This window comes from Salvelinus fontinalis, chromosome 38, assembly GCF_029448725.1.
Source record: "Salvelinus fontinalis isolate EN_2023a chromosome 38, ASM2944872v1, whole genome shotgun sequence".
In the NCBI taxonomy this organism is placed as follows: Eukaryota; Metazoa; Chordata; class Actinopteri; order Salmoniformes; family Salmonidae; genus Salvelinus; species Salvelinus fontinalis.
The window spans coordinates 4,178,462-4,205,238 of NC_074702.1; the positions used below are offsets into that span (position 1 = coordinate 4,178,462).

At 43.3% G+C, this 26,777-nt stretch overlaps 1 protein-coding gene across 4 annotated transcripts; it reads right to left on the reverse strand.

The window, feature by feature from the left end:
• Positions 1-212: 212 nt before the first annotated feature.
• On the reverse strand, positions 213-22,530 carry LOC129837598 (dual 3',5'-cyclic-AMP and -GMP phosphodiesterase 11A-like). Of its 4 annotated transcripts, XM_055903892.1 has the most exons (21): positions 21,216-21,302; positions 20,924-20,968; positions 17,471-17,629; positions 13,882-13,971; positions 13,092-13,232; positions 11,998-12,062; positions 11,740-11,860; positions 11,141-11,216; positions 10,950-11,017; positions 9,741-9,833; positions 6,921-6,971; positions 6,337-6,483; positions 5,927-6,034; positions 4,507-4,616; positions 4,214-4,304; positions 2,155-2,255; positions 1,926-2,003; positions 1,759-1,822; positions 1,555-1,629; positions 964-1,047; positions 214-710 (listed from the first exon to the last, which is right to left on the reverse strand). In XM_055903892.1, exons 3-21 carry the CDS (start codon positions 17,564-17,566, stop codon positions 255-257), a joined length of 2,115 nt encoding a protein of 704 aa, XP_055759867.1. In that variant the 5' UTR covers positions 17,567-17,629; positions 20,924-20,968; positions 21,216-21,302; the 3' UTR covers positions 214-254. The 4 variants fall into 4 exon arrangements, with proteins under 4 accessions (XP_055759866.1, XP_055759867.1, XP_055759868.1 ...); XM_055903891.1 differs by lacking the exon at positions 20,924-20,968 and having other exon boundaries at positions 213-710; positions 21,216-22,530; XM_055903893.1 differs by lacking the exons at positions 17,471-17,629; positions 20,924-20,968; positions 21,216-21,302 and adding an exon at positions 14,585-14,982.
• Between the last annotated feature and the right edge of the window lie 4,247 nt (positions 22,531-26,777).

Consider the following 26,777-nt stretch of genomic DNA (forward strand, 5'->3'; position numbering starts at 1 on the left):
CTCCCCCTCCCTATCTCCTAATTCCCCCTCCCTCTCTCCTCCCTCCTTCTCTCTCCCCCTCCCTATCTCCTAATTCCCCCTCTCTCTCTCTCCCTCCTCTCTCTCCCTCCTCTCTCCCTCCCTATTTCCTAATTCCCCCTCCCTCTCTCCTAATTCCCCCTCCCTCTCTCCTCACTCCTTCTCTCTCCCCCTCCCTATCTTTTAATCCCCCCTCCCTCTCTCCTCCCTCCTTCTCTCTCCCCTTCCCTCTCTCCTCAAACCTCAGCCCCCTGCCCCTGAGACAGCTGACCAGACACTATACTTCCATCTGACCCCAGATGACCACTAGACTCTGTAGTGAGAACTGACGTCTGATCAAATACTGAATGTGACCCAAACTCTGAATGACCACTAGACTCTGTAGTGAGAACTGACGTCTGATCAAATACTGAATGTGACCCAAACTCTGAATGACCACTAGACTCTGTAGTGAGAACTGACGTCTGATCAAATACTGAATTTGACCCAAACTCTAGTTGCGAGTTCTGACTGGAGTCTGGATTTTGATTGGTCTCTGGGTTGGGTCTTGACTCAGAGTCAGGACTCTGATTGGTCTCTGCGGTTCTGTGTGTGTGCTGCTGATAGGACGAGCCCAGCTCCTTCCACTTCATGCGGTTGGCTGCTATCCCATCAACCATAGGCTTCAGCTTCACGTTTAGCTTCATCAGAGCCTAGAGGGGCGGCAGTGTGGGAGACTGACTTAGAAGAGGCTGCATCATAGACAGACATAGGCTCATTTCATGCAGGATGACTGAACAAAGGGATGAAATGAAGACATTTCAGAAGACATCACACTGTGAAAACATACAGGTCTGGACTAAACAAAAGTACTGTACATAGATTTTATTGCGTTGGATTTCTCCTTTAACTTGGTGTGTCAGTAACAAACAGACAAGGTGGGTTTAGAACAGGTGAGTCCGTTACCTGGTAGAGGGGCTTACAGATCCCATCTATCCACTCCAACTGCAGGGCGGGCAGCTCGTCTTTACGATTACGGTCAAAGATGGCCTGAAGAGAGAGACGGGGGCGGGGTCAGGAAGAGAAACTGCTGTTACACTATCCTCCACCATGAAAGGCACTCCTAATCACTTAACTAACTTTAGTCATTTCATCCCAACAGTTGAATATCAAAAGAAAGAACCTCCTACATCAAGGCTAAGTTTTGGGAACCCAGAGGGTGTTATAAAGATACTGAAGCTCAGCAGAAGGAAAGATAAAAGTCTACTTCCTAAATGCGGTGCAGATGAAACGTGCATCAATGGAGTTTGGACTCAAGTGAATCAAGGTCGTAGTGGATGGAGCGTTAATATCAAAGTTGATGATCTGACAATGAAGAGAAGTGTAGTGAAGGGAAGTTTATTTTGAAGGGAGGGGTAGTTGGAAGGGAAGTTGTACAATGAAGTCTAGTTTAACAGGAAGTGTAGTTTAACAGGAAGTGTAGTTTGAAGGGAAGTATAGTTTGAAAGGAAGTGTAGTTTTAAGGGAGGTGTTACAGTAGTACTGTATACTGCTTACCGCTGGAGTTAACTTGAGCTCAGACCTCTCCCTGTCACCTTGCTCGAAAAACTCACTGGTCACCAACTCCGCAACCTGCAGGGGGATTTCAAAGTGATGTCAATGATGTCAATGATGATCCTATGGACCCTAGTCAAAACTAGTACACTGTACAATGATTAGGGTGCCATTTGTGACACAGGAAGAAGTTTTGTAACGTTTCACCTGTTTGGAGATCTCCCAGGGGCGGGTCACTGCACCCAAGTCACATGCTGTCATTAGCATAGACCTGGTGATGACAGGGGTCAGAGGTTGTTCAGAACCAAACCAAGTCTCCACATAAGGAGGTTGTTGATCATTTTTCAATAGACAAGTAAGAAAGGTGGAAGGACCTGAGAAGTTCTCTGTGAGCCTCGTCTGTCCAGCTGAACTCTCCAGACAGAACACGGTCAAAGAACTTGCTCCTTCGCCTGTTTAGGAGCACAGATAGAGTCACAAAACAGATACAAGGAAAAGGAGGCAGGTTCAATGGCAAAGCAGATGGGAGGCAGCCTGAGTACCGGTCTGTTTATGTTATCAAGTATCTCTTCTACAACTGTATGTGGAAGTTGGAAGACTTACTGGAAGTGCAGGGTGAGGTCAGTGGAGAGGATGGCCTGTTTCAGCAGCTGCATCATACTACTGTACTCTTTGGAACACAGGTTGGCAAAGATATTATGACCCTGTTGGAAGACATGACAGAAATACATATTGTGATATTATGACCCTGTTGGAAGACATGACAGAAATACATATTGTGATATTATGACCCTGTTGGAAGAGATGACAGAAATACATATTGTTATATTATGACCCTGTTGGAAGACATGACAGAAATACATATTGTGATATTATGACCCTGTTGGAAGACATGACAGAAATACATATTATGATATTATAACCATGTTGGAAGACATGACAAAAATACATATTAATATTAAGAATCTATGACCCTGATGGAAGACATGAGCAAAATATATACACTGCTCAAAAAAATAAAGGGAACACTTAAACAACACAATGTAACTCCAAGTCAATCACACTTCTGTGAAATCAAACTGTCCACTTAGGAAGCAACACTGATTGACAATACATTTCACATGCTGTTGTGCAAATGGAATAGACAAAAGGTGGAAATTATAGGCAATTAGCAAGACACCCCCCAAAACAGGAGTGATTCTGCAGGTGGTGACCACAGACCACTTCTCAGTTCCTATGCTTCCTGGATGATGTTTTGGTCACTTTTGAATGCTGGCGGTGCTCTCACTCTAGTGGTAGCATGAGACGGAGTCTACAACCCACACAAGTGGCTCAGGTAGTGCAGCTCATCCAGGATGGCACATCAATGCGAACTGTGGCAAAAAGCTTTGCTGTGTCTGTCAGCGTAGTGTCCAGAGCATGCAGGCGCTACCAGGAGACAGGCCAGTACATCAGGAGACGTGGAGGAGGCCGTAGGAGGGCAACAACCCAGCAGCAGGACCGCTACCTCCGCCTTTGTGCAAGGAGGTGCACTGCCAGAGCCCTGCAAAATGACCTCCAGCAGGCCACAAATGTGCATGTGTCAGCATATGGTCTCACAAGGGGTCTGAGGATCTCATCTCGGTACCTAATGGCAGTCAGGCTACCTCTGGCGAGCCCATGGAGGGCTGTGCGGCCCCACAAAGAAATGCCACCCCACACCATGACTGACCCATCGCCAAACCGGTCATGCTGGAGGATGTTGCAGGCAGCAGAACATTCTCCACGGCGTCTCCAGACTCTTTCACGTCTGTCACATGTGCTCATGTGCTCAGTGTGAACCTGCTTTCATCTGTGAAGAGCACAGGGCGCCAGTGGCGAATTTGCCAATCTTGGTGTTCTCTGGCAAATGCCAAACGTCCTGCACGGTGTTGGGCTGTAAGCACAACCCCCACCTGTGGACGTCGGGCCCTCATACCACCCTCATGGAGTCTGTTCATGACCGTTTGAGCAGACACATGCACATTTGTGGCCTGCTGGAGGTCATTTTGCAGGGCGCTGGCAGTGCACCTCCTTGCACAAAGGCGGAGGTAGCGGTCCTGCTGCTGGGTTGTTGCCCTCCTACGGCCTCCTCCATGTCTCCTGATGTACTGGCCTGTCTCCTGGTAGCGTCTGCATGCTCTGGACACTACGTTGACAGACACAGCAAACCTTTTTGCCACAGTTCGCATTGATGTGCCATCCTGGATGAGCTGCACTACCTGAGCCACTTGTGTGGGTTGTAGACTCCGTCTCATGCTACCACTAGAGTGAGAGCACCGCCAGCATTCAAAAGTGACCAAAACATCAGCCAGGAAGCATAGGAACTGAGAAGTGGTCTGTGGTCACCACCTGCAGAATCACTCCTGTTTTGGGGGGTGTCTTGCTAATTGCCTATAATTTCCACCTTTTGTCGATTCCATTTGCACAACAGCATGTGAAATGTATTGTCAATCAGTGTTGCTTCCTAAGTGGACAGTTTGATTTCACAGAAGTGTGATTGACTTGGAGTTACATTGTGTTTTTAAGTGTTCCCTTTATTTTTTTGAGCAGTGTATTAAGATTTTATGACCCTGTTGAAAAAGATCTATTTTCAGGTAATAAATGGAAGCTGTTAAGTAAAGGTGATGGTAGCCAAGGTCACCTCACTCTGTAGGATCATGACTGCATGGTTGAAGTGATGATGCTCCAGAGTGGCTGATGTCCCATAGAGCAGGGCCAGAGCAGAGCCAGTCCTGTAGGAAGCAGCAGAGGAGGGACATTCAACTGACTGCACCAATTGACTGATTGATTGATTAACAGAGAAGATGGACGGACAGGCGGACGGACGGACGGACGTGCAGACTGACTGACTGATCAGACTAATATCTTCCTCATTTTTCTTTATTTTCCTTCGTTTTCCTTATTTCTCTTTGGGGCTCAGCCGAGGTGACTCACTTGGCCTGGAAGGCGTTGTTGGTGCCACGGTGGTCTAAGTCATGGCAGAGACAACCCACCATCAACGCCAGGGTCTCTGCATCCGACAGAACATCCTGGAAACCAGCCGTCTGCGGACACAGAGGCAACGGAAGTACGGAAACTGTCCAAGACATTACTTGTGTCCCAAATGGCACTCTATTCATTATATAGTGCACTACCCTTGTCCCGTCCCTGGTCAAAAGTGGGGAACAAAATAGGTAATTTGGGACAGAACCATTGTAATTGGTTAATCTTTATTTTAATTGCCTTGGTGGAGAAACAAATTGAGGAACAATGTGAACAAAACAGTTTGCCATGACAAAGGGGTTGATTGACTCAAGCCATTTCAGCCTTAAATGTTTTATTAATTTCAAAAGTTTCAAAAAACATAATTCCACATTGATATTATGGGATTTTGTGTGTAGGCAAGTGACACAAAATCTCAATTTAATAAATGTTTTAATTCAGGCTGTAACACAACAAAATGTGGAAAAATTCAAGGGGTGTGGATTCTTGATGAAGGCCCTTTTTTGAAGGTTCTATAAAGGTTTTAAATGGAACTTTTACAGTGCTGTAGAGAACCCTTTCCTAAGGTTCTACAAAGAACCAATAAAATATGGTTCTATATACAGTAGCACCAAAAAGGTTCCGCTATGGTTACAACCCTTTTCGTTGCTATTGAGAACGCTTTTTAATGGTTCTTTATAGAACCTTTATGGAGAATGGTTCTTTATAGAACCTTTATGGAGAATGGTTCTTTAAAGAACCTTTATGGAGAATGGTTCTTTAAAGAATCTTTATGGAGAATGGTTATTTTAAAGAATCTTTGTGGAGAATGGTTCTTTTTAAGAATCTTTATGGAGAATGGTTCTTTTAAAGAATCTTTGTCAATCTCAAAGGTTCTACAAATAACCTTTTGAAGAACCATACACTGTGTTTTATTCTGGTTAGTCATATTATGTTGTTAAAACTCCACAGGTGTCATTCTTGTGTTAACTGGTAGCTCTGGAAGGGCTGGGGTTCCTGAGGAGAGGATTCAGATCGTCTGACTCAGCAAACAGTTCTCAACAGACACAAGGTCTTACGTGAGTCTTTTACAAGACACTGTACTGGCCATATTCAGATCTGACATGTAATGATATCACACAATAAACTGGAATGACACTCTCACTCACGGCTGCACAAAAAGATTTGAGCAAACCACGCCCCTACATTTTTATTATCACTAAAAGATGAAAGAACCCTTTTCTGAACGGCAAAGAACCATTTAAGGGCTCAAAGGGAACTTTGACTCATTATGGTTCGGTTCCACATAGAACCATCAGCCTTACCAAATAACCCTTGAGGAACCCTCTTTTCTAAATGTGTCCATAGAGCATGTTTTGTTGCGTTGACTCACTGTGATCATGAGGAACATGCACTGGCACACGTTGAAGGCATGCCTCCAGTTATGGTACGCCACCGTGCGATAGTTCTTCCTCACCGTCAACAGCCAGCGACACAGGACCTGAGAGGGAGGAGGACAGTCAGAAGGAATGAATGTTTGTTTTGCTGTTGTTCATGTCAGGTGTTACTGTAACATGTCACCAAGAGTGTTAATAAAAAACAAGATAAACAGGGTTGCAAAATTCTGGTACTCCCAAAATTCCCAGGTTTTACAGAAACCCCAGTTGGAAGATTCCCGGAGTCAGGACAGAATAACCAGGAAATCGGCTATAATCCAACCACGATTTCTGGAAAATTTAGGGATTTTGGAAAAGTTGCTGGATTTTTGCAACCCTGGAGAGAAATATTGTTGACCTCACTCACGTCATAGTCAATCTTAAACTTCTGGACGGCTCCGAGTTCCAGAAACATCCGGAGGGAGGCAGTGATCATGGCGTCGTTGTCCAATGAGAAATCGTTGAAGTGGAACTCTTCGATGCCCAGCTCACTGCTCAAAGGGATCTTAGCAGCCTGAGGGAGTAGAATGTGAGGGTGAATATTGAGCGTCCTAGCAGGTGAACAGGAAATAACAAACTCAAAGCCTCAGGTCCTCCAACCCCCACCTCCACCTCCACCCCTCACCAGTCCCTCCAGTCCCTCTTTATGATAGGTCCTCCGACCCCCACCTCCACACCTCACCAGTCCCTCTTCATGATAGTCCTGGGGTGTACTCATTAGTCTGACGTAACAAAACGTTTTGCAACCAAAATGAACGTTTCTATTGGACAAATTCAGGTAGATTCCTCCCTGTTTCATTCCGTTTTCTTCTGTTTGGTTCCTAGTGAATACACCCCTGGGAAAGTAACCAGGTGACTTCTACATGGACACATGTTTTGATTATTATCTTGTAGATTTTGTTGTTGTTATTCTTCTATTTCTTCTACATGTAATGTAATTCTCAGACATACCTTAAGTCTGTCCACCTCTACCTTGGAGCATGTGGCGTGGTAGGACAGCATCTGAGGGAGGAGAAAACATCCTCATTGACTCTCTCTCTCTCTCTTTATATCTCTTTATATATCTCTCTCTCTTTATCTCTCTCTCTCTTTATATATCTCTCTCTCTCTCTCTTTATATATCTCTCTCTTTATATCTCTCTCTCTTTATCTCTCTCTCTCTCTTTATCTGATTACTGCACCTGTACATAACCCATCTACAATTTAGCCCAAACAACTACCTCTTTACCTACTGTATTTATTTATTAATTTATTTTGCTCCTTTGCACCCCATTATTTCTGTCTCTACTTTGCTCTTTCTTACAATGCAAACCAACCATTCCAGTGTTTTTTTTTAGTTTTTATTTTACTTGCTGTGTTGTACTCACTTCGCCTCCATGGCCTTTTTATATTTTTATTTATTTATACATATATCTGTTTGCCTTCACCTCCCTTATCTCACCTCACTTGCTCACATTGTATATAGACTTATTTTTTTTCACTGTATTATTGACTATATGTTTGTTTTTACTCCATGTGTAACTATGTGTTGTTGTATGTGTCGAACTGCTTTGCTTTATCTTGGCCAGGTCGCAATTGTAAATGAGAACGTGTTCTCAATTTGCCTACCTGGTTAAATAAAGGTTAAATAAAAATAAAAATAAAAATAAAATAAAAAATCTCTCTCTCTCTTTATATATCTCTCTCTTTATATCTCTCTCTCTCTTTATCTCTCTCTCTCTTTATATCGCTCTCTCTTTATATCTCTCTCTTTATATCTCTCTCTCTCTTTATATCTCTCATTATCTCCCTCTCTCTCTTTATATCTCTTTATATCTCTCTCTTTATATCTCTCTCTCTTTATATCTCTCTTTATCTCCCTCTCTCTCTTTATATCTCTTTATATCTCTCTCTCTTTATATCTCTTTATATCTCTCCCTCTCTCTCTCTTTATATCTCTCTTTATCTCCCTCTCTCTTTATATCTCTTTATATCTCTCTCTCGTTACATCTCTTTATATCTCTCTCTCTCTTTATATATCTCTCTCTCTCTCTTTATATCTCTCTCTTTATATTTCTCTCTCTCTCTCTCTCTCTCTCTCTCTCTCTCTCTCTCTCTCTCTCTCTCTCTCTCTCTTTCTCTCTCTCTCTCGCCTCATGAACCTCTCTGGCCCCCTGCAGGTGGGTGTGGGACATGCATGATGATATGGTATCTGGCACAAAGTAGTGCATTATATAGTGAATAGGGTGCCATTTGGGATGCACACATAGAAGCAATATTGTCTTGTTCACACTACTCATGACTGCATTTTTACAGTATTATCCTCTGCTGCCCGAGCCGATCCTCCACATTAATATTCAACAGGGTTCTGCTCTCCCACCATAAATATTTCAGTTATTTTCACTGTTTCCAAAGAGGGGATGCTGTCCAAAAAATATTGCACACTGCAAAAAATGTCTGTAAACTGTAAAAATGTCTGCACACTGTAAAAATATACTAGCATATAGTATATATAATATATCAATATATAGTATATTTAATATAATATACTAGTATATAGTATATATAATATATGGTATATATAATTTAATATACCAATATATAGTATATATAATACAATATACTAGTATATAGTAAATATAATATACTAATATATAGTGTATACATAACATAATATAATATACTAGTATATAGTAAATATAATATACTAGTATATAGTGTATACATAACATAATATACTAGTATGAAGTGTATACATAACATAATATAATATACTAGTATGAAGTATATACATAACATAATATAATATACTAGTATATCGCCTCTCATCAAGGCTGATATGTGTTTCAACCACATGACCTCCGCTGTTTCATAAAGCATTCTGAGGACCATACATTCAGACAGACAGACAGACAGACAGTGGAGCACAAAGCCCAGCAACTAGACTGGCTAGATAACATTTTCATTTTACATTTACATTTCAGTCATTTACCAGACGCTCTTATCCAGAGCGACTTACAGTTAGTGCATTCATCTACAGATAGCTAGGTGAGACAACCACACATCTCAGTCATAGTAAGTACATTCATCTACAGATAGCTAGGTGAGACAACCACATATCTCAGTCATAGTCAGTACATTCATCTACAGATAGCTAGGTGAGACAACCACATATCTCAGTCATAGTAAGTGCATTCATCTACAGATAGCTAGGTGAGACAACCACATATCTCAGTCATAGTAAGTACATTCATCTACAGATAGCTAGGTGAGACAACCACATATCTCAGTCATAGTAAGTACATTCATCTACAGATAGCTAGGTGAGACAACCACATGTCTCAGTCATAGTAAGTACATTCATCTACAGATAGCTAGGTGAGACAACCACATATCTCAGTCATAGTAAGTACATTCATCTACAGATAGCTAGGTGAGACAACCACATATCTCAGTCATAGTAAGTACATTCATCTACAGATAGCTAGGTGAGACAACCACATATCTCAGTCATAGTAAGTACATTCATCTTCAGATAGCTAGGTGAGACAACCACACATCTCAGTCATAGTAAGTAAATTTTTTCTCAGTAGAATAGCTATCAGTAAAGTCAGAGCTAGTAGGGGGGAAGTCAAGTGCGAATGTTAGTTCACGAAAGGCACATTTAAAAAATAATCCTCAACGCCTAGCGAGTGAAGGGAGAAGAGTACATGGTTCAGTCCCAAATGGCACCCTAAGCCCTTTATGGTGCACTACTTTTGACCATTTGGAACGCAGACTATCAATGCTCACATCCAGGGCCACAGACTGCTTGGCCCAGGTCTTCTTCACTTGGTTGTACATCATGGTGTTGTTGATCCCCAGCCCACAGAATATCACAAAGGCCTGTATGGAGACAGGGTAGAAAAACGTTTCTACCAATAAAACAGCTTTCTAATGAAGCAATAATGCACGAGGGGGTGTGGTATATGGCCAATATACCACGGCTAAGGGCTGTTAAATATGACACATCGCAGAGTGCCTGGATACAGCCCTTAGATGTGGTATATTGGCCATATATCACAAAGGGCGTCTTATTGCTATTATAAACTGGTTGCCAATGCAATTTGAGCAGTAAAAATAAACATTTTGTCATACCCATGGTATATGGTCTGATATTGCATGGCTGTCAGCCAATCAGCATTCAGGGCTCGAACCACCCAGTTTATAATATCTATTATACAACAGGTGGGTCTAATCCTGAATGCTGATTGGTTAAAACCGCATTCCAGCCAGTGTCTATTCCACAAGTTACCACCGGCTAAATCTATGACCTTGAAATGTCTATTTACTTTGTTCCATCTGACTGCTCAATCCATTGTGTCATCATACATATATAGATATAGATAGATAGAACCTGCTCAATCCACTGTGTCATCATAGATATAGATAGATAGAACTTGCTCAATCCACTCTCTTTATACATTTATAGATATAGATAGAACCTGCTCAATCCACTGTCTCATCATACATATATAGATATAGATAGATAGAACCTGCTCAATCCACTGTCTCATCATACATATAAAGATATAGATAGAACCTGCTCAATCCACTGTCTCATCATACATATATAGATATAGACAGATAGAACCTGCTCAATCCACTGTGTCATCATAAATATGTAGATATAGATAGATAGAACCTGCTCAATCCACTGTCTCATCATACATATATAGATATAGACAGATAGAACCTGCTCAATCCACTGTGTCATCATAAATATGTAGATATAGACAGATAGAACCTGCTCAATCCACTGTCTCATCATACATATATAGATATAGATAGATAGAACCTGCTCAATCCACTGTCTCATCATACATATATAGATATAGATAGATAGAACCTGCTCAATCTACTGTGTCATCATAAATATGTAGATATAGATAGATAGAACCTGCTCAACCCACTGTCTCATCATAGATATATAGATAGAACCTCAGTGGAGAGGGAGCTTGCCTCAAACAGTCTTTGATCTGCATCATTGAACGTCCTCCTGTCCAGGCGATTTAGAATCTGGGCAACCCCTTAGAACAGTACAGAAAATACATCAATATTTGTAATCATTGAACAGGTGGAATAGCAGAAAGATGAAAAGACCGAGTGGTTTTCAAGTGACAGTGGAAGGCTGAACAGACTGGTGAACCCACCTATTATCTGATGAGTCCGGTTCCAGATGGGGACACACAGTACTGATCTGATGTGGAATCCTGAGGCTTGATCTGCCTGGGGAGTACGGAGAGGAATGTTACTGTGTGTGCATGCCCACGCGTCTGTGTGTGTGTGTGTGTGTGTGTGTGTGTGTGTGTGTGTGTGTGTGTGTGTGTGTGTGTGTGTGTGTGTGTGTGTGTGTGTGTGTGTGTGTGTGTGTGTGTGTGTGTGTGTGTGTGTCTTTTAATTGAATCACTCTTTTGTTGCTGAGAATGTTCCTGCACAGAAGGAAATGCAAACCTGCAGTGTATTAAACGTTTAAAAAAAGCATTTAAAGTTTGTAATTTCCGCTTTAAAATATCAGGATTGTCACGAACAGAAAATCTATCAACCACTACAAAACATTTGCATGAATCATAATCAACATAATAATTCACATTTCCTGTTTCTGCAGGATTATTTTCCTGCTGTAGTAAACTGGCTCAAATTAAGATCCTACATCTGTACGTGCGTGCCTGTGTGTGCGTGTGTGTGTGTGTCCAAATGTGTGTGTGTGTGTGTATTTGCGTGTTTTCATTGTGAGTGATTGGTGCCACACCTCAGCATCAAAGCGGGGGTCCTGACAGACGTCGCTGATGTTGACAGGCAGTCCTGTGGACGCCACCAGCTCAGCAATGCTGTTATTGATCAGCCAATCAGAGCAGGACAGCTTCTCCATGCTGACTTTGTCAAAGAGACACACACGCTCAAGAAATGCCAAATACATGGATTGGCGATACAGACGGATGTCAGTCCTTCCTATCAATTGTTATGTATAATTATTAAAATATCTTCTCCCAAGCAGTGAAGACTTCACCTGATGTCACGGTCCATGTTGCACAGGGGAGACATGAGCTCAAAGGTCTTTGAGAACTTTACCACCTGCATAAAATACACACAATTGGAGGAGGAAGAATTAGAGAGGGGAAAATCGGAAAGGGGAGAATTGGAGAGGGGAGAATTGGAGAGGGGGGAATTGGAGAGGGGGGAATTGGAGAGGGGGGAATTGGAGAGAGGGGAATTGGAGAGGGGGGAATTGGAGAGGGGAGAATTGGAGAGAGGGGAATTTGAGAAGGAATAATTGGAGAAGGAAGAATTGGAGAGAGGGGAGAATTGGAGAGAGGGTGAATTGGAGAGTGAAGTATTGGAGAGTGAAGTATTGGAGAGGGAAGTATTGGAGAGGGAAGTATTGGAGAGGGAAGTATTGGAGAGGGAAGTATTGGAGAGGGAAGTATTGGAGAGGGAAGTATTGGAGAGGGAAGTATTGGAGAGGGAAGTATTGGAGAAGGAAGTATTGGAAAAGGAAGTATTGGAGAGGGAAGTATTGGATAGGGAAGTATTGGAGAGGGAAGTATTGGAGAGGGAAAACAGAAGGAAAGAGAAATTAAGAACATAAAGGAGGAGAGAAGAGCTGAGCTCTCACAAGTGAGTTTAATGTTTACGACACATTCATGGCAGAGGAGAGGAGAGAAAGAGAGAAATGAGAGAAGGAGGGGGAGAGGAGCCAGGGAGAAGAAAGCAGAGGGGGGAGGAGAGGAGCCGGGGAGAGGGAAGCAGAGGAGAAGAGGGGAGAGGAGTCGAAGAGAAGGAAGCAGAGGAAAAGAGGGGAGAGGAGCCAGGGAGAAGGAAGCAGAGGAGAAGAGGGGAGAGGAGCCGGGGGGAGGGAAGCAGAGGAGAAGAGGGGAGAGGAGCCGGGGAGAGGGAAGCAGAGGAGAAGAGGGGAGAGGAGCCGGGGAGAGGGAAGCAGAGGAGAAGAGGGGAGAGGAGCCAGGGAGATGGAAGCAGAGGAGAAGAGGGGAGAGGCCAGAGGAGAAGAGCGGAGAGGAGCCGGGGAGAGGGAAGCAGAGGAGAAGAGGGGAGAGGAGCCGGGGAGAGGGAAGCAGAGGAGAAGAGGGGAGAGGTCAGTCTCACAGGTGAGTGTATGTCCTCCAACAGCAACACAGAGCAGCGTTCACACTGCAGCAGGGTCACAGCTCTCTGCATGATCTTCCTCACTATCTTCTCCAGGTCTGTCTGTTCCTCAAACAGGTCATTCACCACCTCTAGCAGAGCCTGGAGGAGCACAACAACAACACTGACCACTCTCTCTATTTGTGTAAGAAATGGAGAGAGAGAGAGAAAGAGAGAGAGAGAGCGTGTGGAGAACGGTGTAGTGTACAACTCCTCAGAGGGTAAACAGTTTAGCTTGTGATTGTTGTAAGACAACATGTTTCCCCATGTGTTGTTGTGAACAGTAGATTCAATGGATACAGTAAACTGTTTGTCCCTTTAAATGCAATAAGACATCTAAATGATGGCTTACATAATCAGTACTAATCATCTTGTTCATGGTTGGAAGTCAAAATCAACATAAATTGAGAGACAGACAGGCTATGTGAGAGACAGACAGGCTATGTGAGAGACAGACAGGCTATGTGAGAGACAGACAGGCTATGTGAGAGACAGACAGGCTATGTGAGAGACAGACAGGCTATGTGAGAGACAGACAGGCTATCCACTCTTAGAAAAAAAAGGTGCTATGTAGAACCTAAATGGGTTCTTTGGCTGTTCCCATAGGAGAACCCTTTGAAGAACCCTTTTGGGTTCCATGTAGAACCCTTTCCACAGAGAGTTATACATGGAACCCAAAAGGGTTATCCTATGGGGGCAGCCAGAGATCCCTTTTGGAACCCTTTTTCTAAGAGTATATGAGTCAACTCACTCTGCTCCTCTCGTACTCCTTCCGAGACTCTGAAAACAACTTGGCATTGGAGATGGATATTCCGCAGAACGGTAGATACATCTGCAGCACCTGATGGGGGGAAAGTAGAGGAGAAGATAGAAATAGTTATAGTTCTGAGGCTAAATGATAAACAGGAAAAACAACATCTATAATTCAGTGGTTGGAGTCTGATCTCAACTTTACTGTGTTCTTTCTGAACAGCCGAGTCACAAAATCCATCAGTGGGATTTAACAAACTTTTTTGGGCCGTCAAGCGTATCTGTGTATGCGTGTGTGTATGCGTGTGTGTATGCGTATCTGTGCATGCGTATCTGCGTATGCGTATCTCTGCGTGCGTATCTCTGCGTGCGTGTGTGTATGTGTGTGTGTATGCGTGTGTGTATGTGTGTGTGTATGTGTGTGTATGCGCGTGTGTGTATGCGTATCTGTGCATGCGTGCGTGTGTGTATGTGTGTGTGTGTGTATGCGTGTGTGTATGCGTGTGTGCATGCGTGTGTGTATGAGTGTGTGTATGCGCGTGTGTATGCGTGTGTGTATGCGTGTGTGCATGCGTGTGTGTATGAGTGTGTGCATGCGTGTGTGTATGAGTGTGTGCATGCGTGTGTGCATGCGTGTGTGTATGCGTGTGTGCATGCGTGTGTGTATGCGGGTGTGTATGCGTGTGTTTTGGTGGCTAGTTTACCATTGATAACGTTCTTCTTTTCTTCAACGTCTATTAACACACCTGGCTGCTTTCCTCTTAATGGAGTATTGATTTAGTAAATGAATGACTCAGGTATTAAGTAGGTATTCTGAATGTGCTAGACAACAAACAGTCACTTACGTAAGATTGAGTCTTTTTTAATTGGTTTTCTGTTAAGCAGACTGTCGGGCCGTTCAAAGACAGCCGTGGGGTACCACCTAGACCTATTTTCCAACACACACTGAACCTACGTCTCAACCCAACTCTTTGATATGTGCTGCCATTTCTCTCAAAGACTAGGTTCAAACAGATTAGCAAATAGCATGCATCCCAAATAGCATGCATCACAAATAGCATGCATCACAGATAGCATGCATCACAAATAGCATGCATCACAGATAGCATGCATCCCAAATAGCATGCATCACAAATAGCATGCATCACAGATAGCATGTATCACAAATAGCATGCATCACAAATAGCATGCATCACAGATAGCATGCATCACAGATAGCATGCATCACAGATAGCATGCATCACAGATAGCATGCATCACAAATAGCATGCATCACAAATAGCAAGCATCACAGATAGCATGCATCACAAATAGCATGCATCACAGATAGCATGCATCACAGATAGCATGCATCACAGATAGCATGCATCACAGATAGCATGCATCACAAATAGCAAGCATCACAGATAGCATGCATCACAAATAGCATGCATCACAGATAGCATGCATCACAGATAGCATGCATCACAAATAGCATGTATCACAAATAGCATGCATCACAGATAGCATGCATCACAGATAGCATGCATCACAAATAGCATGCATCACAGATAGCATGTATCACAGATAGCATGCATCACAGATAGCATGCATCACAAATAGCATGTATCACAGATAGCATGTATCACAAATAGCATGCATCACAGATAGCATGCATCACAGATAGCATGCATCACAGATAGCATGTATCACAGATAGCATGCATCACAGATAGCATGCATCACAGATAGCATGTATCACAGATAGCATGTATCACAAATAGCATGCATCACAGATAGCATGTATCACAGATAGCATGCATCACAGATAGCATGTATCACAGATAGCATGTATCACAGATAGCATGTATCACAAATAGCATGTATCACAAATAGCATGCATCACAAATAGCATGCATCACAGATAGCATGTATCACAAATAGCATGCATCACAGATAGCATGCATCACAAATAGCATGCATCACAGATAGCATGCATCACAGATAGCATGCATCACAGATAGCATGCATCACAAATAGCATGCATCACAGATAGCATGCATCACAAATAGCATGCATCACAGATAGCATGCATCTGTGAAAATTATTTTAACAACGGGTTGCCAAGAATTGCATGTCTTCATATAAATTAGTCTGTATCTATCACTCTTCTGAATATCTAATGCATAAAGTGTTGAAAAGGAGTTGACGGTCTTGTTTAACTAAATCCTGCCACCTGGTGGATATTAAGGAGGACTTCGCGGCTAATCCCAAATGCATCCCTGTTCCTTACTCACACCATTCCCTACGTAGGGCCCATAGAGTCCTGGTCTAAAGTAGTGCACCATGTAGGGAATAGGGTGCCATTCCCTACGTAGGGCCCATAGAGTCCTGGTTGAAAGTAGTGCACCATGTAGGGAATAGGGTGCCATTCCCTACTTAGGGCCCATAGAGTCCTGGTCTAAAGTAGTGCATCATGTAGGGAATAGGGTGCCATTCCCTACGTAGGGCCCATAGAGTCCTGGTCTAAAGTAGTGCATCGTGTAGGGAATAGGGTGCCATTTAGGATGTCAAAACAAAAATCAACTAGCCACTAAAAGAGAAAAAAATAATTCACAGGAAATGGTTGAACAGGACCAATATGTGAACAAATATGTACATTGGTGAAAGCCCTATAGCTGTAACATCTGTATTGGGGTTAGTAGTGAAAGCCCTACATCTGTATTGGGGTTAGTAGTGAAAGCCCTACAGCTGTATTGGGGTTAGTAGTGAAAGCCCTATAGCTGTAACATCTGTATTGGGGTTAGTAGTGAAAGCCCTATAGCTGTAACATCTGTATTGGGGTTAGTAGTGAAAGCCCTACAGCTGTAACATCTGTATTGGGGTTAGTAGTGAAAGCCCTACAGCTGTAACATCTGTATTGGGGTTAGTAGTGAAAGCCCTACAGCTGTAACATCTGTATTGGGGTTAGTAGTGAAAGCCCTACAGCTGTAACATCTGTATTGGGGTTAGTAGTGAAAGCCCTATAGCTGTAACATCTGTATTTGGGTTAGAAGTGAAAGCCCTACAGCTGTAACATCTGTATTGGGGTTAGTAGTGAAAGCCCTACAGCTGTAACATCTGTATTGGGGTTAGTAGTGAAAGCCCTATAGCTGTAACATCTGTATTTGGGTTAGAAGTGAAAGCCCTATAGCTGTAACATCTGTATTGGGGTTAGTAGTGAAAGCCCTACAGCTGTAACATCTGTATTGGGGTTAGTAGTGAAGCCCTATAGCTGTAACATCTGTATTGGGGTTAGTAGTGAAAGCCCTACAGCTGTAACATCTGTATTGGGGTTAGTTCTAATTGGATATTCCTGTATGTGAAATAATAAGGTCAAGGTATATTCCAGGTTTAAAAAAAAGCTTGATTCTGAGACAGTAACACTGATTTCCCATTGGTGGAGATAATGGACTTGTTGTCAATGACAATAATGAATTCTCATTGTACAGGAACTTTAGTTTTACCACTCTTCTATTGGTCCATGAAGCCAGACAAGCTCAATCAAGCCCAGCTAAAGGATTTGAAATGATTTCTAATAGTATTGTGAACTCAGGTGTGCTGTGGAATGACCTTCTCGTCGTCCTCAGTAAAAGGTGTTCCGATTGAGTTCTTGTTGATTGCCTGCACAACCCCGATGACCTCTCCATCACTGTTACAGATGGTCATACACAGGATGGACTGGGTCTTATAGCCGGTCAGCTTGTCTATCTCGTCACTGAACCGATGGTCCTACAGGAGGAGACATATAGGAGATGAAATGTCACAAATACTCTACACACGCACGCACGCACGCACGCACGCACGCACGCACGCACGCACGCACGCACGCACGCACGCACACACACACACACACACACACACACACACACACACACACACACACACACACACACACACACACACACACACATATGAATAGAAACACATATACACATATTTTTTAAATTCAGAAATCAGAGACAGCCTAAAATCAATCTGAACCGACAGAATAGATTTGATGGGAGGGAATATCAGTAATTCTTTAGAGAATGGATGTTAGGGAATAACTGTAGCCTAGTTAATATGGGTCAAAACATATAACATAGCCTACAGCACTGCAGTGCACTGTGTTAATGTAGCCTACAGCACTGCAGTGCACTGTGTTAATGTAGCCTACAGCACTGCAGTGCACTGTGTTAATGTAGCCTACAGCACTGCAGTGCACTGTGTTAATGTAGCCTACAGCACTGCAGTGCACTGTGTTAATGTAGCCTACAGCACTGCAGCGCACTGTGTTAATGTAGCCTACAGCACTGCAGCGAGAGCCACATGGTATTCTTACGTTTTTATTTTTATTTTTATTTAACCTTTATTTAACCAGGTAGGCAAGATGAGAAGTTCTCATTTACAATTGCGACCTGGCCAAGATAAAGCAAAGCAATTCGACACATACAACAACACAGAGTTACACATGGAGTAAAACAAACATACAGTCAATAATACAGTAGAAAAATAAGTATATACAATGTGAGCAAATGAGGTGAGATAAAAAAAGGCCACGGTGGCGAAGTAAATACAATATAGCAAGTAAAACACTGGAACTGTAGATTTGCAGTGGAAGAATGTGCAAAGTAGAGATAGAAATAATGTGCAGTGCACCAGACCTACAGGTAACTGCCAAAATAATAGAAAACCCAACATAAAGTGTCTTAATAGGGCTTTGGGCCACCACGAGTCAGTACCTGGAACTAATGGAGGGCGTTGGGCCTCCACGAGCCAGTACCTGGAACTATTGGAGGGCTTTGGGCCTCCACGAGTCAGTACCTGGAACTAATGGAGGGCGTTGGGCCTCCACGAGTCAGTACCTGGAACTATTGGAGGGCGTTGGGCCTCCACGAGTCAGTACCTGGAACTATTGGAGGGCGTTGGGCCTCCACGAGCCAGTACCTGGAACTATTGGAGGGCGTTGGGCCTTCACGAGTCAGTACCTGGAACTATTGGAGGGCGTTGGGCGTCCACGAGTCAGTACCTGGAACTATTGGAGGGCTTTGGGCCTCCACGAGTCAGTACCTGGAACTATTGGAGGGCTTTGGGCACCACAAGTCAGTATCTGGAACTGTTGGAGGGCGTTGGGCCTCCACGAGTCAGTACCTGGAACTATTGGAGGGCGTTGGGCCTCCACGAGTCAGTACCTGGAACTATTGGAGGGCTTTGGGCACCACGAGTCAGTATCTGGAACTATTGGAGGGCGTTGGGCACCACGAGCCAGTATCTGGAACTATTGGAGGGCGTTGGGCCTCCACGAGTCAGTACCTGGAACTATTGGAGGGCGTTGGGCACCACGAGTCAGTACCTGGAACTATTGGAGGGCGTTGGGCACCACGAGTCAGTATCTGGAACTATTGGAGGGCGTTGGCCTCCACGAGTCAGTATCTGGAACTATTGGAGGGCGTTGGGCACCACGAGTCAGTATCTGGAACTATTGGAGGGCGTTGGGCCTCCACGAGTCAGTACCTGGAACTATTGGAGGGCGTTGGCCTCCACGAGTCAGTAGCTGGAACTATTGGAGGGCGTTGGGCCTTCACGAGTCAGTACCTGGAACTATTGGAGGGCGTTGGGCCTCCACGAGTCAGTAGCTGGAACTATTGGAGGGCGTTGGGCCTCCACGAGTCAGTAGCTGGAACTATTGGAGGGCTTTGGGGAAGTAAAAGGTGGCTGGTTCAAATACCCGAGCCAACAAGGTGAAAAATCTATTGATGTGCCTCTGAACAAGGCAGTTAACCCACTGTTCATAGGCCGTCATTGAAAATAAGAATATGTTCTTAACTGAATTGCCTAGTTTAAAAAATGTAATAATTGCTGACCCTGTAAAGCAACACATTTAATTGCACCTATCCAGGTGTATGTGACAATACAACATTATTTAAAAATATATATATTCTTCCACAAAAAATCCATAATTTGGAGTTCCATAATTTGATAGTGGTGGAAAACGCTATCTCAGGCGTTGCTCCAGAATCTCCCATAAGTGTTCAATTGGGTTGAGATTTGGTGACTGGGACACACAATCTCTTTAAACCCCCTATGCTCCTTTGAGACCCCTCTTTCAAAGTCACTGAGATATCTTCTTCTAGCCATAGTAGCCAAAATAATGGGAAATCGGGCATTTTTATACATGACCCTAAGCATGATGGGATGTGAAATGCTTAATTAATTCAGCAACCACACCTGGTGTCTATATACATGAATCTCTCATTTACTCAAGTGTTTCCTTTATTTTGGCAGTTACCTGCATACCTTATTGCTCTAATACAAATGTTTATCCCAAATGTGACCCTATTGCCCAACTAGTGCACTACTTTTAACCAGGGCCTGCACTATATTTTCAAAAGTAGTGCACTATGGAGGGAATAGGGTGCCATTTGGGACGACGCATGTAAAATAAATTGGTCCACTGGATTCCAGGACTGGGCTTAACATCTCTCAAAATCACACGATGCTGCTCTATTCCTGCTCGCCTGTTGTCTATTGCCAGTAGCCCAGGTCCCACAAGACCAACGTCAACATGTTGCCTCTGCCTCGCCAGGCGCCCATGGCCATGATATAATGATGTATAGCGCGCGACTGGTGGATGGGACTGCGGAGATGGTGAGAGATGGAGCTTGCAGTCTTGCCGTGAATGAATTGGCCATGGTTTTCATATCCCTGTCTATGGAGGAAACGATGGTGGATGGGCAGTATTTTTGTTAATGTAATTGTAATAATTACACATAATTTTTTGCTCCAATTGTTGTCATGGTGATAATGTGTGAATGACAGCATAACACGGAGGTGTCCTGATCGGGGAAGGATATACAGCGTCTTCAGAAACTATTCACACACCCCTTTACTTTGTCCCCCAAAAATGTAGCCTGCATTTAAAATGGATTAAATGGAGATATTTTTGTCACTGGCCTACACACAATACCCCATAATGTCAAAGAGGAATTATGATTTTCAAGACCTTAAGAATAAGCAGAAGAAAATCAGGATAACTGGAGTTACCAAGTCAATTCACGATGTTCTCTGGAGCGGACGGCTGTTCAGGTTCTGGAGAGAGAGAGAGAGACTGAAAGGATGCCGTTTCACTTTTGTTTCTTCCACTTTGACATTACAGAGTATTTTGTGTAGATCGTATCCATAGAGGTTTCACACAATTTTAATGTCATGGTATTTCGATTCTATATCCCAATAATAGCATTGAATCAAAATAAAATATTATAATTTTGCATTTGGGGTTTGCAGTGTGATAGGTGTAATTTAGGAAACCTGGTGTTTCCAAATTGATAATGTTTACCTCATATGCGTTGGGTATGTTTACAGTCTCCCCATGCTCTGCCACGTATCCGATAATGCCCTTTCCCCACGGCACCTGCACCTCGTTAGAGTTCAGAGTGCTCGAAGAGGGTCGCACAGTGGTGCCTAGGTGCACGTCGAATAACTTAGACACGAGCGTTTTCTTGTGAGAGGGTCCCTCAACTAGGAACAGCGAGCACCTATCCGCATCCACCAGGATACACACATTGATTAGGATCTTATAACTCAGGTTGGTCATGTCCAGGTCATTGGAGACATCTTTCACCAACTCAAGGAAGAACTCCCTCTCGTTGGTTTCCTTCAGTCTGTATTTGTAGTCGATGGCACTGGAAGCGTACTGGGGCACATTGACCCTGGATTCGAGAAGGGCGCTCAGAATGTGCCCGGTTGTTGGCGGCAAAGAACTAGCTTTGCGCAGTAACGCGCGGCGTCTCATGCTGGACTGGGAATCATCGTGTTCCCTGTGACTGGCGTGCTCGTCGTAGGTTCTGTGCGCGGTGGTGGCTTTGGACCGGGCGAAGTTCCGTCGGAGCTCCATGTGGGAGGAGCGGCGCCGGAGACCGTCAGGGTTAATCGGCCAGAGGGGGTCCCTGGGCACTCCGCCACCCTTTTCCTCGGCAAGGGAGACTTTGGACGGCTGTTGGTCCTTCAACCACCTGCTCACCGTATCGCATTTTCCTTTACGCACGACATACTCCTCAAAGAGGTCCGGGTGGCAGTCCAAAAACGCTTCCACATCAGAGAAGTCAAAAGTAGTCATCGGGGGAAAAAATAAAAGCTAAATAATATGAGGATAACAGGAGATATCGAATCAATTCATGAGGTGCTCTGGAGCAGCAGTTGTTCCGGTTCTGTAGAGAGAGATGGGATGCCGTTTCAGCTCTTCATTTACTTCCTGCTGCTTTAAAACAATCTGTCGTCCTCTTCTTCTATGGAATCCTGCGAGCAGAGATGTTCAGCTAGAGAATTAAATAAATGATGAATAAATGATGTTTACTTATTGAGATCAAATTGATGACGCCGAGTGTAGCAAGATGAGAGGCTATGTGCCAGTCAGCTGAGACTACAGCACCAGATGCCTTGGTGGTTCTAAAGATTATACAATGCAGATCAGGAGGAAAGCACTGTCCGCTTGCCTGTAGCAGTAGAAGTTCTCTTTCTTTATTTGTCAGGGACACTTGAAATAGCACCATATTCCATATTTAGTGCACTGCTTTTTGCCAAGGCCTATGAAGAGTGAATAGGGTGTCATTTCAGACACGGGCTCTCTCTTTTTACAGGGCTCCAATTTAAAATGAATGAGAATATTAAATTACTTTCCCTTTGAATCATTTTAGAGTGACTGCAGCCAAATATATTACGTGTGTGTGTGTGTGTGTGTGTGTGTGTGTGTGTGTGTGTGTGTGTGTGTGTGTGTGTGTGTGTGTGTGTGTGTGTGTGTGTGTGTGTGTGTGTGTGTGTGTGTGTGTGTGTGTGTGTGTGTGTGGAAAAGAACAGAGAGAGAGATAGAGAGGGAGAAAAAGAAGAGAGAACATTAATATTCATGTCCAAGTTCTCCTTTGTAGACACACACTAGCCAGCCCAGCACACCTTGAGAAGCCAATTACCACTTTATACAGCACATAAATAATCCTCCCTCTGCTCTCAGATATGGAACACCAACTTTGAACTTTATGGAGCACAATTCGTTATTTACAGTGTGATCTACTGTTAATATGCACATTTTAATTACATTATTAAAACACTATGCTTGCGTCTAAAATGGCACCCTATTCCCTATAAAGTGCACTACTTTGGACCATCCTCATAGGCTCTGGTAAAAAGAAGTGCAATATATGGTGAATAGCGTGCCATTTGAGACTCCCATCCTTCTGGATAAACAACAATAGTTGATAATATGCAACAGAAAAAGCTGAGTGGTAGGACTAACAGTAATGATGGTGATGACTAAATGCTGAGTGGTAGGACAAACAGTAATGATGGTGATGACTAAAGGCTGAGTGGTAGGACTAATAGTAATGATGGTGATGACTAAAGGCTGAGTGGTAGGACTAATAGTAATGATGGTGATGACTAAAGGCTGAGTGGTAGGACTAATAGTAATGATGGTGATGACAAAAGGCTGAGTAGTAGGACTAACAGTAATGATGGTGATGACTAAAGGCTGAGTGGTAGCCCTAATAGTAATGATGGGGATGACTAAAGGCTGAGTGGTAGGACTAATAGTAATGATGGTGATGACTAAAGGCTGAGTGGTGGGACTAATAGTAATGATGGTGATGACTAAAGGCTGAGTGGTAGGACTAACAGTAATGATGGTGAATACTAAATGCTGAGTGGTAGGACTAATAGTAATGATGGTGAATACTAAAGGCTGAGTGGTAGGACTAATAGTAATGATGGTGATTACTAAAGGCTGAGTGGTAGGACTAATAGTAATGATGGTGATGACTAAAGGCTGAGTGGTAGGACAAACAGTAATGATGGTGATGACTAAAGGCTGAGTGGTAGGACTAATAGTAATGATGGTGATGACTAAAGGCTGAGTGGTAGGACTAACAGTAATGATGGTGATGACTAAAGGCTGAGTGGTAGGACTAATAGTAATGATGGTGATGACTAAAGGCTGAGTGGTAGGACTAATAGTAATGATGGTGATGACTAAAGGCTGAGTGGTAGGACTAATAGTAATGATGGTGATGACTAAAGGCTGAGTGGTAGGACTAATAGTAATGATGGTGATGACTAAAGGCTGAGTGGTAGGACTAATAGTAATGATGGTGATGACTAAAGGCTGAGTGGTAGGACTAACAGTAATGATGGTGATGACTAAAGGCTGAGTGGTAGGACTAACAGTAATGATGGTGATGACTAAAGGCTGAGTGGTAGGACTAATAGTAATGATGGTGATGACTAAAGGCTGAGTGGTAGGACTAACAGTAATGATGGTGATGACTAAAGGCTGAGTGGTAGGACTAATAGTAATGATGGTGATGACTAAAGGCTGAGTGGTAGGACTAACAGTAATGATGGTGATGACTAAAGGCTGAGTGGTAGGACAAAGAGTAATGATGGTGATGACTAAAGGCTGAGTGGTAGGACTAATAGTAATGATGGTGATGACTAAAGGCTGAGTGGTAGGACTAATAGTAATGCTGGTGATGACTAAAGGCTGAGTGGTAGGACTAATAGTAATGATGGTGATGACTAAGGCTGAGTGGTATGACTAACAGTAATGATGGTGATGACTAAAGGCTGAGTGGTAGGACTAATAGTATTGATGGTGATGACTAAAGGCTGAGTGGTAGGACTAACAGTGATGATGGTGATGACTAAAGGCTGAGTGGTAGGACTAATAGTAATGATGGTGATGACTAAAGGCTGAGTGGTAGGACTAACAGTAATGATGGTGATGACTAAAGGCTGAGTGGTAGGACTAATAGTAATGATGGTGATGACTAAAGGCTGAGTGGTAGGACTAACAGTAATGATGGTGATGACTAAAGGCTGAGTAGTAGGACTAATAGTAATGGTGGTGATGACTAAGGCTGAGTGGTAGGACTAACAGTAATGATGGTGATGACTAAAGGCTGAGTGGTAGGACAAACAGTAATGATGGTGATGACTAAAGGCTGAGTGGTAGGACTAACAGTAATGATGGTGATGACTAAAGGCTGAGTGGTAGGACTAACAGTAATGATGGTGATGACTAAAGGCTGAGTGGTAGGACTAACAGTAATGATGGTGATGACTAAAGGCTGAGTGGTAGGACTAACAGTAATGATGGTGATGACTAAAGGCTGAGTGGTAGGACTAACAGTAATGATGGTGATGACTAAAGGCCAAGGACACAATCTTACTCCAATTCTACTATTTTGATATAACTTTCTGTATTTTCTAGCCATTTTTACACTGTGTACTATAGATGTTCCTACCAGAACCAGCAGCTGGATCTATGCACTTTTTTCTTTCTTTCTAGAACTCATTTTACAATTACATCACTCCCCGCAGAGTCGACAGGAAGTGGATATTTCTCGTTTTCAAGGATACAGTCATTTTCAACTTAATTTTTGTTTCCCCTGAAAAACAGAAGCAGTGACTCTGTTCAGGTGTCTCTCTATGTTTAACATGTCTTTTGCAGTTGAGTCCTGCATGGGAAAGGGAGATACCTAGTCAGCTGCACACTGCATTTAACACAACCCCTCTGAATCAGAGAGGTGCGGGGGGCTGCCTTAATCAACATCCGTGGGTTAACTGCCTTGCTCAGGACGACCAATTTTCAACTTGTCAGTTTGGGGATTCGATCCAGCAACCTTTCAGTTAATACTCTTACACTCTAACCACTAGGATACCTGCCTGGGTAAGATTAACAACAGCAGCACAGACACATTTTTTTATTTCACTAAGCAAGTCGAACCAGGGTCTGTAGTGACGCCTAGCACTGAGATACAGTGTCTTAGACCGCTGCGCCACTCGGGAGCCCAAAATGATAACACTAACCTGTACAGATATTTAATTGTTTTGACATTCAGCTCTTGTCTTACCGTCCTACATGAATTGACTCTATTTCTCGTTTTCAAGGATACAGTCATTTTGTGTCTGTATTGCTATTCAATGAGCACTGTTACCTGGGAGTCCAGTAGCCTTGTCTCTCCATCTCCAGTCCTTCTTAATAAACAGAGCTGTAGTCCAGTGGCCTTGTCTCTCCATCTTATGGTTCTTCTTAATAAACAGGGCTGTAGTCCAGTAGCCTTGTCTCTCAATATCCAGTCCTTCTTAATAAACAGGGCTGTAGTCCAGTAGCCTTGTCTCTCCATCTCTGGTTCTTCTTAATAAACAGGGCTGTAGTCCAGTAGCCTTGTCTCTCCATATCCAGTCCTTCTTAATAAACAGGGCTGTAGTCCAGTAGCCTTGTCTCTACATCTCTGGTTCTTCTTAATAAACAGGGCTGTAGTCCAGTGACCTTGTCTCTCCATCTGTAGTTCTTCTTAATAAACAGGGCTGTAGTCCAGTAGCCTTGTCTCTCCATATCCAGTCCTTCTTAATAAACAGGGCTGTAGTCCAGTAGCCTTGTCTCTCCATCTCTGGTTCTTCTTAATAAACAGGGCTGTAGTCCAGTAGCCTTGTCTCTCCATCTAATGGTTCTTCTTAATAAACAGGGCTGTAGTCCAGTAGCCTTGTCTCTCCATATCCAGTCCTTCTTAATAAACAGGGCTGTAGTCCAGTAGCCTTGTCTCTCCATCTCTGGTTCTTCTTAATAAACAGGGCTGTAGTCCAGTAGCCTTGTCTCTCCATATCCAGTCCTTCTTAATAAACAGGGCTGTAGTCCAGTATCCTTGTCTCTACATCTCTGGTTCTTCTTAATAAACAGGGCTGTAGTCCAGTAGCCTTGTCTCTACATCTCTGGTTCTTCTTAATAAACAGGGCTGTAGTCCAGTGGCCTTGTCTCTACATATCCAGTCCTTCTTAATAAACAGGGCTGTAGTCCAGTGGCCTTGTCTCTACATATCCAGTCCTTCTTAATAAACAGGGCTGTAGTCCA

Excerpts from the sequence above, each read along its gene's own strand:
- LOC129837598 (XM_055903891.1), bottom strand. The coding sequence starts at position 21,995 with ATGACTACTTTTGACTTCTCTGATGTGGAAGCGTTTTTGGACTGCCAC. Across the intron at positions 2,256-4,213 it reads TCATGATCCTACAGAGTGAG|GGTCATAATATCTTTGCCAA; the intron begins GTGACCTTGGCT and ends GTCTTCCAACAG. Across the intron at positions 1,823-1,925 it reads GCTCACAGAGAACTTCTCAG|GTCTATGCTAATGACAGCAT; the intron begins GTCCTTCCACCT and ends TGTCATCACCAG.